Consider the following 13,204-nt stretch of genomic DNA (forward strand, 5'->3'; position numbering starts at 1 on the left):
CTGGGAAATAGAAAAAACTATATATGGTGTTAGTAGACATTTTCTTAATGGTAGGCGTCCGTTTATATGAATCCCATATGGTCTAGCGGTTAGGATTCCTGGTTTTCACCCAGGCGGCCCGGGTTCCACTCCCGGTATGGGAAGGCAATTTTTTTCAGACTGTTGCCTTTTTCAGCAACATTTTTAAGGACGCATTTTCATATGTGTATACAGTATTGTAGTTTGAGGCATTAGTGTCATGTCTTTGCTTTCGAAGTCACTTTAAGTAAAAGATGACTTTTACTCTCCCCAACACCTTTGGTTTTATTCTTGCTTATCTTTCCATGTCCTCTCCATACTCCTCCTGGCTGTAATTAGTTGATTTTGACTGGGAGTGGCGCATTTCTTCAGATGGCAATCATAGCAGGAGAAGATGGTGGAGCTTATTTTTTAACAGGTTATCTGTCTCATAATATACTTTCATGACATGGAGACATATATGTAAAAACATTTTCTTTACAAAACTATATATACCAAAATATGAACTGATAATGTTACTATTCCATGTTCAGGATAATATTGGAAGCACACTTATGTGTTAGCTAATTTAATTTAAATTATGGACAACCCTGGCCATCCTCCTCTTGAGACTGTCTTGGGAAAATAGAGTGTCTTCAGCCAGAGGCTTTTTCAGATTCGCTGTAATACAGATGGCTACAGAAGATTTTCCTGCCAACAGCAATCTCTATCTACAATAACTCGTTGAAGAATCTTAACTAATAAGAGTTACAACATTTAATTTCCCTTTGATAACAATGAAGTATTCTACATAGCTTAAATTTCACTTTGTGAACTGAAATAACTGAATAATAAAATTATATTATCATATACAATGAAAACATTTTCTCTGTTTTCATGATACTGCTAAAAACCTCACAAAATGTAAAAAAAGCTAAATAAATCTTTCAGTTTATTTCTGTAAAAAGGTTTGCGTGCATTTTTTTCTTTTGTAAACGACACCATAGTTACGTCTTTTTAGAGAGCGACTGTTACGTCATAAGATCGCGACAGACCGCGCACTGGCACGCCCCATCTTCAGACTATAACAACTGTTCCGCACCGGTGCTGGTAATCGGGTTTTCGGCTCCCGGGACGGCCCAAGAACAGCTCCATGGTGGCGTCCTCTCACCGGATAAACCTGGGCCCGCTGGTTGGTGCCATCGACCAGGGAACGAGCTCCACTCGGTTTCTGGTAAGACGGACAGATTGAGCTCGCCAGGGAAAGCCGTTGGGGTTGCTTTTAATGTGTCACAGCTGGCCGTGCCCTTGACCGATCTAATATATTTAGCTTTCACGCTGGCTAAAGCATATGTGTTAAAAAGAAAATGTACGTTGGTGAGCTTATTGGGGCCTGCCATAGCATTACATGGGGAAGAGCAGTGGACCCTGGCCATCCTCCTCAACTGCCGAAATTTCGGCAGTTGAAATTTCCAACTGCTGAAATTTCGGCAGTTGAAATTTCCAACTGCCGAAACGCAGCTCTTTTAGAGTGAGAAAATTAGTGGATTTTTGACCCCCTAAGCAATTTTGAAATCGCCCTGATGCCTACAAAAATCGCTCTATTGGTATGAAAGACCGAATACCTGCTCCCGTAAAATGTTTTCGAAATTTCTCTAGGGCTTACGGTTTTCTGCTAAGGTGCTTCATAGTGAAATCATGTGACAGTGTAAACTCGGGCTCTCAGCCATTCATTTCCATACTTTTCTGAAAAATTTCAGAGCTCAGCGCACACCATCTTTCTCTCATCGCTGTTATTATTGTGAGTGAGCTGCAGCAATAAATCGCGGTACTATCGGAGACGAGAAATTGCTCTCTCATACGCTTAAACCGGTTTTCGGATCGCTTTTATGGATTCTGAACGGGAAGCAGTTGTTCGGACTGCTTTTTTCAGAAAATGTGACTGCTTCAGATAGAACTGATGAAACTGTGGAGGGGGGGGGGGTGACTGGATTACTGCCGACGACATATTCGCGTTTGTAGATAGATTTTTACCCAGAATGCAAATTGAAAAAAACCGTGAGCGAAACGGTGACGGTACTGACTAGTATATATTCCATTGAGGGAAACTAAGTTTCATATCTGCTCAAGAGCCCCCCTGGTGGTTGAAGAAAAATCCACATATATATGAAAAAAAAACACTGAATTCTCTCTTGTATTGTTCAGGGGGCCGGACCAAATGAGGAGGCGGGCCGTAGTTTGGGGACCCCTGATCTACATCATGATTATATGTTGCTTATTAAATAAAATCATATGGTAATGACTGCGTATACATGTCTGAGCTAAGCGTATGACTATCTGACAAAGTAGGTAACACTTTATTTGAAGGGGGTTGAATAAGACTGTCATGACACTGTCATAAACATGACATAACACCTGTCATGAACATCAATAAGTCTTCATGAATAGTTATGACTGTTGTCATAAAGCGTCATTCGGTAAATAATGACACTTTTAATACAAAGTTGACATTATTCGAAATGTCTTCATTATGACAACTTGTCATTAACCTCGCCAAAAATGTCTTCGTTATGACAATTTGTCATTAACCTCGCCAAAAATGTCTTCGTTATGACAATTTGTCATTGACCTCGCCAAAAATGTCTTCGTTATGACAACTTGTCATTAACCAAGAAATCATGATCTAACATAAATTTGTCATGATAGTAGTCATAATGATTTAATTATTACACTAGCAAAAGCTTTAACAAAACAATGATTAATATTTCCACTCCCTGAAATAAAGCAAAACAAGTAGGACAAGCAATAAAGATTTCACTAAGCTTTATTACACGGTCAAATGATTTAATAACAGACTCATTAACAATTTCTTTTACATCAACTAAAGTGGAACAAGTAGCACCAGTTATGAATATGCCATTAAGTGTTATTACAGTGTCATTAATATTAACTATTACCTCAAGTAAAGTGAAACAAGTAACAGTTATGAAGACGTCATTAAGTGTCATTACAATGTCATTAATATTAACTATTACCTCAAGTACAGTGAAACAAGTTACAACAGTTATGACAAAGTCATTAAGTGTCATACAGTGTCCTTAATATTAACGGTTACCTCAAGTAAAGTGAAACAAGTTACAACAGTTATGACAAAGTCATTAAGTGGCACTACGGTGTCATTAATATTAACTATTACATCAAGTAAAGTGAAACAAGTTACAACAGTTATGACAAAGTCATTAAGTGTCACTACGGTGTCATTAATATTAACTATTACCTCAAGTAAAGTGAAACAAGTTACAACAGTTATGACAAAGTCATTAAGTATCATTACAGTGTCATTAATATTAACTTTTACCTCAAGTAAATTGAAACTAGTAGCAACAATTATAAAGATGTAATTTCAAATTAAAGCTCCGCGGAGCCTCAAGCGGCCCTCGCAGCCAAGCGCCGCTCAGGCCTATAGCCACCGCGGATGTTCCAGCACCGCCTCCCGCCAGCCACCGCCGACGCTCGCGCACCGTCCTCTACGCGATCCGCTTTGATGCCTTCGGCAGCGTTCCCTGGCGATGCACCCAAAATCTGGAGCAGATTGGGCCATGTGGCAAGGAGATACATCTTTTTGATTAACCTAGGGGGCGCAGTGGAGTCAAACTGCAATTAAACTCTATTGGGCTCCTTAGAGGTTCACAAGTGTGACTCATAAAATGTCTGGTGCAAATCGGATGATGCGTTTGTGAATAAGAGACGATCGTATGCATTTGGCGAGGCACAGCCATTTGGCCACGCCCCCACAGGTCAGTAGGCATTGACAGAGTTCATCTTCATGTCATTATATGTCAGTCTGCAAAGGATGAAGCCCATATGTATTAGAGAGTAAAAGTAAGACATACAGTAGAAAAAACAGGTGACTTCCTGTCGGAAGTGGGCGGGGCTAAGGTGATGTCATCAATCGACCACCTAACTGTGATGAGGGCTGGTCTATAATGAGACATAGAAAGTCTGATCCAGCTGTGACCTTCTATGTGCATGTTATCTCACTTTAATGATTTATGGCGAATAGTCAAAGTTTGGGACTTAGCCACGCCCACATGCTTTGACATACAAAAATTCCTGTGATAACTTTGGACCTTTAATGTCTCAACTCTCTGCTGACTGAGTTTGAAGTCTGTATCTCGAAAGCTGTAGGAGGAGATAGATCAGATGCGACGTCTATGAAATAAAGGAAATGGCGGATTTTGATCCAAAATGGCGGACTTCCTGTTGGGTTTGCACCATGGCTCCAAGAGACTTTTTTGTAGGTCCTGACATTATACACATGTGTACCAAGTTTCATATGTCTAGGTTAAGGCATGGCTTGGGGCTGATTATTTAAAAAATTCTAGGGGGCGCTGTAGAGAAATTAGGCCACGCCCATCAACGACTGTTATGGATTCCTGTTCGGGGATGAATAAGGATGCATCCTAGTGACTTTGGTGCAGCTGGGCTGAACGATGAGGAATCTAGAGCCAAACGTATGGCGGCGGCGTTCCCTCTGCTTCGCCGCACTGCCATGGCCACGCCCACTACTGAAAACTCTTGGCGCTTTAAAGTAAGTGAGACCAACATGTTATCTGTCATCCAACACAGAATCATCTTGATTAGGTTGAGAGAGCCATAGATGGAGCTGTACAAGTTAAAAAAAGGCACTTCCTGTTCTGAGGGGGCGGGGCTTATATGACGTAAGACTATGACGACATAGGATCGTCAGGCATCCCACCAGGATCAGTCATGTCAAGTTTGGTGCAGCTGGGGTCAAAATTGTGGAATCTACAGCCAAACGTATGGACACGGCGTTACAGGTCACTTCGCCATGCCGCCACGCCCACCTGCTCCATCAAAACCAAACAGGGTTGGAATCCAATGACACACCAACATGTTTTCTGTCTGTGGACACATTTTCATGTTGATTAGGTCAAAGGGGTCAGATAGCGACCGCTCACAGTAAAACATGACACTTCCTGTTCTCAGGGGGCGTGGCCTAAGTGATGTCATCATTTCACCATTGGGTATTGTAGGGGACCTGATGATGATCAATCACTGAAAGTTTGGTGCCTCTGTGAGTTTTTTTGTAAAAGTTTTAACCGTTTTGTCTTTCATGGCGAATCCATGAACTTTGACCCCAGGTAACCCCCCTTCAGGAAGGTCGAAAACGCAAACCTTTGATAACTTTGGATCGGCCATGCCTTATGAACGATCTGACCGAGTTTGAAGCCGATTGATCGAAATCCCTAGGACAAGTTCGATCAAATGCTAACCCTGTAAACGTCCAAAATCGGGTCAAAATCGGAACTTCAATCCAAAATGGCCGACATTCTGTGATACTTGCACTATGACATTAATTGTAAATTCTGAGTGTCTTGGGGAGCTCTACAAGTGTACCAAATTTCAAGTCTCTACGATGAATAGGAAAGGGTCTTTTGAAAGTTGCTAGGTGGCGCCCTTGAGCCGTTTCTTGTTTGATTGTTGCAGGTACCTTAAAATACGTAAATTTTACACAGGCTTTATGCGCCCGCCAAGTTTGGTGAGTTTTTGAAAATGATAAAGCCCCCAAAAAGCCAATTCATTTGGGCAAAGAATCATAATAATAAACAGCACGATTACAACAGCACGATTACAATAGGCCTTCGCAGCGCTTAGCTGCTCGGGCCTAATGAAGTGAAACACACTGGACTACTTATAACTACCATCATAACTGTACATTGGAATAAAACAAAAGATAACTTGTTCTAAGATAACAGAGGATTTAACGTCTGGTCAGTATATTGTTACTCTGAAATGCTGATTGAAAAACTAAAACAGAATTACTTATTCTTTAACTTAAGAAAATAGGTTCTTTCAACAGTAACATTTTTTGCTTTGATTATGTCAGCCATCTCCTTCGTAATAGCCTTCCTGTAATGCTCTGAAAACAGGAGATCTTCTGTTTTCAGAGCAGAGGAAGATCTGATCTTCTGCTCTGTTTTCAGAGCTTCAAAGCTTCCAGCTTCAAAGAGCACATTCAACGAGCTGGCAGCAGCTCTTTGAATGTGTCCAGAAATGCTCAGAAATTACAGCTGTTCTTGCAATAGTTAATCATGGCAAAAGCCTTTTCATGAATTCAAACTTGGTGAATCTCTTCTGGACATTCTGATAGTCGGTGATGACTCAATTCATTGTGGTCACTTAAAAAAAGAACAAAAACAAAAAACAATGTCATCATATTCCAGCATTTATTTAAATACCATTTCAAAAATGTCCCTTGCTGCACACTGTCAGAATGGTAGACTGGCAGACAAATTAACATGACTGGTTGTTATAAAGTACAATACAATTATTTCTTAATACAAGTGGAATAATAACTGGAGCTGAACAAAATTATTCTGATCAAATATTTGTCTGGCAGAAGTTCAGACGTATGTCTGAACTTCTGCCACTGTTATTCGAATGCTTCATTTAACATATAGTTTTAGGCACATGAATGCATCTTTTTACTTAATGAGCATTCTAAATTATTTCGAACCAGATACTCTAACTTAGGGTTGTTTGCAAGAAGCTTATTAATAAATAAATAGATTTAACATCAGTTTTAGTTGTCTAAAACGTAACTTAACTCAGCTGGTGAATGTTGATTCCTGCTCCCCATTCCCCACTTACCTGGCTGTCCCACCCCACTTCACATGGTGAAAATATTAACACAAAAACGACTTACCTAATTTTCTTGGGGAATATTTCATCTGCTTCTTTCTCTTTGGTCAAATAGGAACTTCTTTCTCTGGTGGCTGGTCCTTATTACATCCTCCACACTCGTAGCATGTCTTCATTAGCCAACTTTGTCCTCCCCACCATGTGTCCTTAGGCTAGCCTGGGTCTTCATGTGGCTAAACTTGCCAAAGCAAAGAACACAAACTCTGTGTCACATCAGCCAAGTCGCTAAATAATGCACATGAAGGATAACTTTGACTAACATATTAGCTTTTAATTTGCTAGATTAAAATTGGAGGGGGACAAAACAATTTGCCTGTCTTTAAAATATATTTAATATTAAGGACTAACATTACAGTAATTGTGTTTAGTAACTTTAGCTAACATTAACTTACAGCAAGGTAGGATTGGCTTGAATTGCTTATAGCTAACATTACAGAGAAAGAGAACATAGTCAATGTTATTTTCTCAAAGAAAATGTAAAGTTAATAAGACACATACCTCATATGTATTAGGTATCAAACTTCGGCTTCTTTTTAAACAGAAGGTCTGGCCGTTATAACCATAGACATAATGTAAGGATAGACGCCTCATGCACCGCTCACGCCTATTGTCGCTGACGAGATTTAGGGCGGCCATCTTGGAGCGGTACGGCACTCCACTCAGCGTTATGCGTTTAGCAGGCACATTGACGTATCAGCGCATTTAATCGATCATAATACGCTTTTTTGTTACTGGAAACCATATTCAAACATTTATCAAAGCTACACAGCAAAAAGTCCAGTGTTAATTTAACTCCTACAGAGTTGATTTTAACATTTTTTTGACGTTTATATAGTCCACACTCATGAATGTTAAATTAACACTTTCAAAATAGTTACAATTTTAACATTTTATCAGAGTTACCTATTTAACTCACAAAACAGGGATCATTTAACACTGTGGGATACAATGGATAACACTGATCCAAGAACAAAAATGTACTACTTTGTTAGTGTTGATTTAACACTTTTAAATGTTGTTTACTCCAAAAAAAAAAGTTACTTCATAATTATGATTAATTATAATAATTATAATTAAAAAAAACTTGACACAAGTATATCAATTTTAAACTCTTTATTTATCCAACATTTTAAATTGTGGTACAATAAACAAACATTCATTAGAAACACCATAAGAGTGTTGAATATCAAAAGGCCTATGAAATGTAAGTTCAGTGATTTTTACTAAATGCCTTTCTTCACTTTGAACAACTCTGAAAGCATGATGATGATCATCAAATGTTTCTGTGAATAGCCGTTTAGAAAACAAAAGAAAGGTATTGTCAACTAAAAGTACATCACTTATCTGACAAAACACTGGCATCTCATCTTGAATTGTGCTACAAACAGCAAGTCCTGGTCTGTATTCAACATCATCAACTCTAGCCCAGCTGGTTGAACAAACATCTCCCGATGAAATCATTTGAAGCATTTCTTTGTTGTCCACATCTTCATCTTTAAGTGAAAATGGTTTGAGAGGCCCATGCTCCTTTTCTTTAATACTTATTGTTTCCCAATGATAAGCTATGGCCATCTGATGCTTTTTCGCAAGTGATTTGGTTATATTTTTAAAGTTTTTAAAGTAATCTTTAAATGTTTTGTGTTTAGCCTCAAACCTCATAGACCACATATGTAATAATGGACCTATTTTCCTAATGGAAGATGGATAATGAATCATAAAATGATGCTTAGGTATCAAATTCCGATGTGGATATAAGAACTTAAAGAGTCTATGGTGCTCAACAATCAAATGCTTCAAATATATCGTCATACCCATAGTGAGGATAGGAGAAAAGACAATGTTCATTATTTCTAGTAACAACAGTAACAAGTACCAGTTTTTATCTCCTGTAGGAATAATGTCCCCAAACAAAAGTGGAATGTTTTTAACAAGACACAATGTCTGAATAGAATTCAAGCCTATACTATTTCCAGCACTCTCCAAAATAATTTTTGTGGGACGGTTTTTCCTTTCTAAATACCCATAATCAAAACTATAAATCCTGGAAAGTAAATCTTGTTCTGATAAGTTTTGAGTAAGATATTCAAAAAGTAATTTGATCTCATACTGAGCAACACCCTCAAGAAGATCATGCATTATATCAAAGGAATAATTGTTAGAAACATGATAATACCTCAGTGAATTCAGTAAAGAGTTTTTCTTCAAACCATAAACAGACTTTAACTGTGGGTTTTCTTCAAGAGATTTATAAATCATTTCAAAATGTGTCTTTTCTCTAAGTACTACCTTAGGATCATCCTCACTGAATACAGTTTGACAGTCACTTTTTTCTATTAAACAAAGTCTACAAAAGTAGGTGCTACTAAAAGATTCATTAAAACCAAGAATTGTGTGCATCCCTAAATTATCTCCGGTGATTTGGAATATTGTGCCATATACTGGCTCATCAGAAAATGGAAGACTAAGGCCTTGGCTTACCAGATTTTTTAGATCTGTCATTAATGGCTCCAGAATAGAATCAAAACCATATTTGTGAAGATCTTGTGCATGAAATAGCGATATCAAATGAATATTCATTAAAACTGAATTAAATTTAGGAGGCAGGTTTCTTAGAACAAAGTAGAGACAGCCAATTTTGTGAATTCCATGTTTTGAGCCCAGGGGATTGGCTGGTTCAAAATCGTCATAAAATATTTGAATTTGTAATGCACCTTTTTTTGTTGAAAACAAAGGATGTGTTTTATAATAGATTCCATCAGAAAAGTCTGTGTAAGTGTCTATCTCTGATCCATTTTCTTTCTTAAGTATAGCACAAATGTTTTGATTTCTGCACATGAACTGCAATGTTTCCAATATTGGCACATATACGAACGTATCCTTCACAGGTACCTGATCATATGTACCAGATTTTTGATTTCGCCTGCTATCATATCTTACTCCCAGTGTTATCTCAACAGGCTCAACAACACCCCATTTAAGGTTGAAATATTTGTTTCGCTTCCATTCTGTATTTAGGTTTGTGAATGGGTTTTCAAATTGTTCAAATGAATCATTTATCACAGAAATATTGGGATCAGTTTTGGGTAATGCAGATATAGCCGTTTCCTTTGCTTTTAAGTGAATCTCGTTTGTTAATTCTTCTAAATCCCCCACAATAGATGACACTAGACTGCCAGAGATTCCACTGCCTTGTAATTTAGCTACTATAGATGCACACATCTCTTTAGTTTGATCTTTATTAATCTCTGAGGAGGTGCTCTCATGAGAAGAATCAGAAGAACAGCACTGATTTAAGGGGGTTAACTGGTCATCCAAAACATCTGTTTGACATGTCACAACTGGATTACAAGATGAAGAACTTGGAATAGCTGAACTTTGTGATATTTGCTGAACATTGCTATGAACATTATTAAGATGCTTTCGAAAACCTGTGTATGTCAGAAACTGATGCCTGCAGCCACTCTGAGAACAAAACAATTTGAACTTTGGTCCAGGACAATAACTATGGTCAATTCTCAAATGTGAGATCAAATTCTGGCTGCTTGGATACAGTTCTTGACACATAAAACAGGTCAACATTTCTTAGCCTGACTTACTCACAAGAGAGCACAAGGGACTGGTTTAGCAGCCTTGCTCTCATGTCCCTAACTCTGGGCGATTCTTTCATTTTGCACACATCAATGTTATACACTGTCTGCAGAAATGTGTAGAAATTCACCAATGCAGCATCATAAGAGACATTAAACACAAAATGTGCTTTGAATAGCTCATCAAATGCTCCAAGAGAGCCATTCGTCTGGCAAGGGATGAGGGACTTATCCAAGACGATGTAGAAGTTCTCTATCTTGCTTTTCTGACGCCCAACAGCAAGGAGGTAGGGCTGCAAACCCCATTGACCCAGGAGATGCTCGTCCAAACTGCAGTATGACTAAAATTAAAAAGATATACACTAAACATAAGAAACAAAACATGCAGCTTTATGATACATGTTACATAAAAAATGAATTAAAGTATGCCCAGACATCTTCAAAGCTGTCATTCAAACATCTGTATTTATGCATGTCTATAAAAGGAAATAGACAAATTACTTTGCATATTTTAAATTTCAATTACCTTATGAAAGACAACAAGTCTCTCAACTGCATCACTTGCACTGATTTTTGGAGACTTCTGTCCTCCTGGCTGCGGTGGTAGGATATGTAAGAGAAGTAACAGCGAGGCCATTTCTTGGTCATAGCCTGAGGACAAATTTATAAAATTTTTCAGATATAATATCAGAACTTTATGAGTACTCTGAACAAGTATTTTCAGATATACCTAGGTACCTACTAGATGTGTTAGCGAGGTCATCGCTTTGAAGACTTTCCACTGACTGCATCAAACTTCTCAACTCAGGTGTAGAAGTGAGACGCTTAGCCTCCTTGATGACATTTGGTTTGAAGAACACATCCCACTTCTCCAGCAGTCTGGTTGAGGTTTCTTCACCGAATAGAAGCCTGAAGTCTTGATCAATCTTTAATAATAAGCAGAAATCAAACCATTATAACAAGGTAAAAATCCACATTTAAAGACTTTAACAACTCACTTGAATACTTACCAATCCTTTTGTGTCCAGGAACCTCGGGAACGTTCTCAGAATATCAGTTCTTTCACTGGCATGTTCAATAAGCTTGTGACGGTGCTCAAAAGTCTCTCTCATCTTCTGAAAGATCACGGACCTGTCTGTGGTGTGGTTAAGCAGAGATATGGCCTCCTGGCAGGCATTCCCATCAAGCTGTTTTTCAACAATCACAGCTCTATGGATATTTGGGCCTCCAGATGAAATGTTATCGGTTGCTGGCGATCTTCTTTGACTCTTCCTTTGGACCGTTTTTAGACGCCATGAAATGTATCCAGTGCTGCTTGCTGCTTCATAAAAGTGCTCCTAAAAAAGAACAAAAATTAAATGCAAAATCACAGTTTTGAGTCACAAAATAAAAGAGCACAATTGATTATAGAAAAACAAACAAACAAAAAAACATTACATAGCCTTTTTTGGTGTATGGATCCTTGAGGGATGGGAAGAGTGTCACTATTCCAAGGGCATACATCTCACTGATTGCTTTAGTGGGGAGGTGCCTAACAGCAGATTTTAACTAGGTGATTAGACAATTTTTTCAATTATTAAATACATTATAGTGTAAAAACAAACATACCCATGTTTATCAATCATGTGAGCCACCAGTATGTTGACCAATTTTCTTCTTGTGGCATCAGTTAGGGTTTCTGTAGTTTCATACTCCTGCAGAATTTCGTCACCACCAGAGTTGCTTTGTAGGACACCTTCAACCAGCTATGAAATGAATAATAGAAAAAAAAATGTAAATATGCAATATGCAGATTACCAAAATATGACAAAACAAGTCTGGGTATACAAAACAGGATTTAGAGGCAGACAAAAAATATTTTTACACTCTTAGCAGACACTGAGTTATTAGGATTCTCAGTTTTTTGCTTCTTGCGTGGTATCTCATCCATTAGTATTGTTGATGTTGATGCATTCGAGTTGAAGCTTGAGTCAGACTCAGAAGCAGATGACCTTTCTGAAGAAAGAGACAATAGACATCGGTTACATTCCTTGGTAAAATCTGTATAGCAGTTGATTTAATTTGCTTTGGTATCTCACCATCATCATAGCAGAAAACTGTCAGTACCACACTGCCTTGTCTAAGGAGGTCACTGAATGTTTCTTCGTCAACTTCAGTATTTGTTGCATCTTTGTATGTAACTTTGGCATCAGGTGGCAGGCAAAATCGTTCAATGACTTAAAAAAAGAGGCAAAATTTAGAGCTTAATTCTGTAATTAGCCAGATTTTTTAACTAACAGTTACTTGATGTTGATCATGTGATTAGTATGAAAAACATATTAATGAAAATACAATGGATTATTCTTTTTGCTTACCACAGATGTGTAAAATGTGTTAAATAGACATACATTAAAAAGAATAATGCCCATGCCCCACAGATGTTAAATAAATAATAAACCTTTCTCGTGAAACTGGTGAAAGTCAAACAGCCCTTCGACCTCCTCCAACCTCACATACTTTTGCAGGTCACCATACTTTACATGGATCAGCATTTTGGGATAAACCTAGACAAAACAAAAATAAGGTATAGGTCAAGCGTTCCCCTCAGTGCAACGTTTCTCTACAATTTGTGGCACGTGACTTCGGCTCATTGACGTTCCATGGAAGCTAATAGTCGTTACCTCTTACATTCACAAGGCCGAAATTATCACTTTAAACGGCAAACAACATGGAAGTATATTTTTCACGAGTATATAGTCCGACAGAATATGTTTTACACCTGATATTGTTGTAATTAATTACCATTACAACAATATCAGGTATAGTGGTACTAGCTACCACGTGGGCTGCTAGCTAACACGTTGTGTAAAGTTGTTACAAAATGGACATATTCAGCTGCCTTTCAATTGGTAATT

At 38.1% G+C, this 13,204-nt stretch overlaps 2 protein-coding genes and 1 non-coding gene across 5 annotated transcripts in view; 2 read left to right on the forward strand and 1 right to left on the reverse strand.

The window, feature by feature from the left end:
- The first annotated feature begins 71 nt into the window (after nt 1-71).
- Nucleotides 72-143, forward strand: trnae-uuc (transfer RNA glutamic acid (anticodon UUC)). Its single transcript has one exon. It is a non-coding gene; the product is annotated as a tRNA-Glu (tRNA).
- Nucleotides 144-1,045: 902 nt separating this feature from the next.
- Nucleotides 1,046-13,204, forward strand: part of LOC106909475 (glycerol kinase-like) — a 29,386-nt gene continuing 17,227 nt past the window's right edge. For all 3 annotated transcript variants that reach the window (XM_088015296.1, XM_088015301.1, XM_088015307.1), the window contains exon 1: nt 1,046-1,231. In XM_088015296.1, coding sequence (XP_087871422.1) covers nt 1,151-1,231 — 81 coding nt within the window. In that variant the 5' untranslated portion in view covers nt 1,046-1,150. The remainder of the gene's footprint in view (nt 1,232-13,204) is intronic.
- LOC106932999 (uncharacterized) lies at nt 10,316-12,240 on the reverse strand. Its single transcript, XM_088015292.1, has 7 exons — nt 12,175-12,240; nt 11,919-12,055; nt 11,748-11,841; nt 11,321-11,647; nt 11,053-11,236; nt 10,837-10,961; nt 10,316-10,651 (listed from the first exon to the last, which is right to left on the reverse strand). Exons 1-7 carry the CDS (start codon nt 12,238-12,240, stop codon nt 10,316-10,318), a joined length of 1,269 nt encoding a protein of 422 aa, XP_087871418.1.

The sequence above is a fragment of the Poecilia mexicana genome, unplaced genomic scaffold, assembly GCF_051168715.1.
Source record: "Poecilia mexicana isolate PSO_F unplaced genomic scaffold, ASM5116871v1 scaffold_2, whole genome shotgun sequence".
In the NCBI taxonomy this organism is placed as follows: Eukaryota; Metazoa; Chordata; class Actinopteri; order Cyprinodontiformes; family Poeciliidae; genus Poecilia; species Poecilia mexicana.

Excerpts from the sequence above, each read along its gene's own strand:
- LOC106932999 (XM_088015292.1), bottom strand. The coding sequence starts at position 12,240 with ATGGATGAGATACCACGCAAGAAGCAAAAAACTGAGAATCCTAATAAC. Across the intron at positions 11,237-11,320 it reads TCCTGGACACAAAAGGATTG|ATTGATCAAGACTTCAGGCT; the intron begins GTAAGTATTCAA and ends TTATTATTAAAG. Across the intron at positions 10,962-11,052 it reads TGACCTCGCTAACACATCTA|GCTATGACCAAGAAATGGCC; the intron begins GTAGGTACCTAG and ends ATTTGTCCTCAG.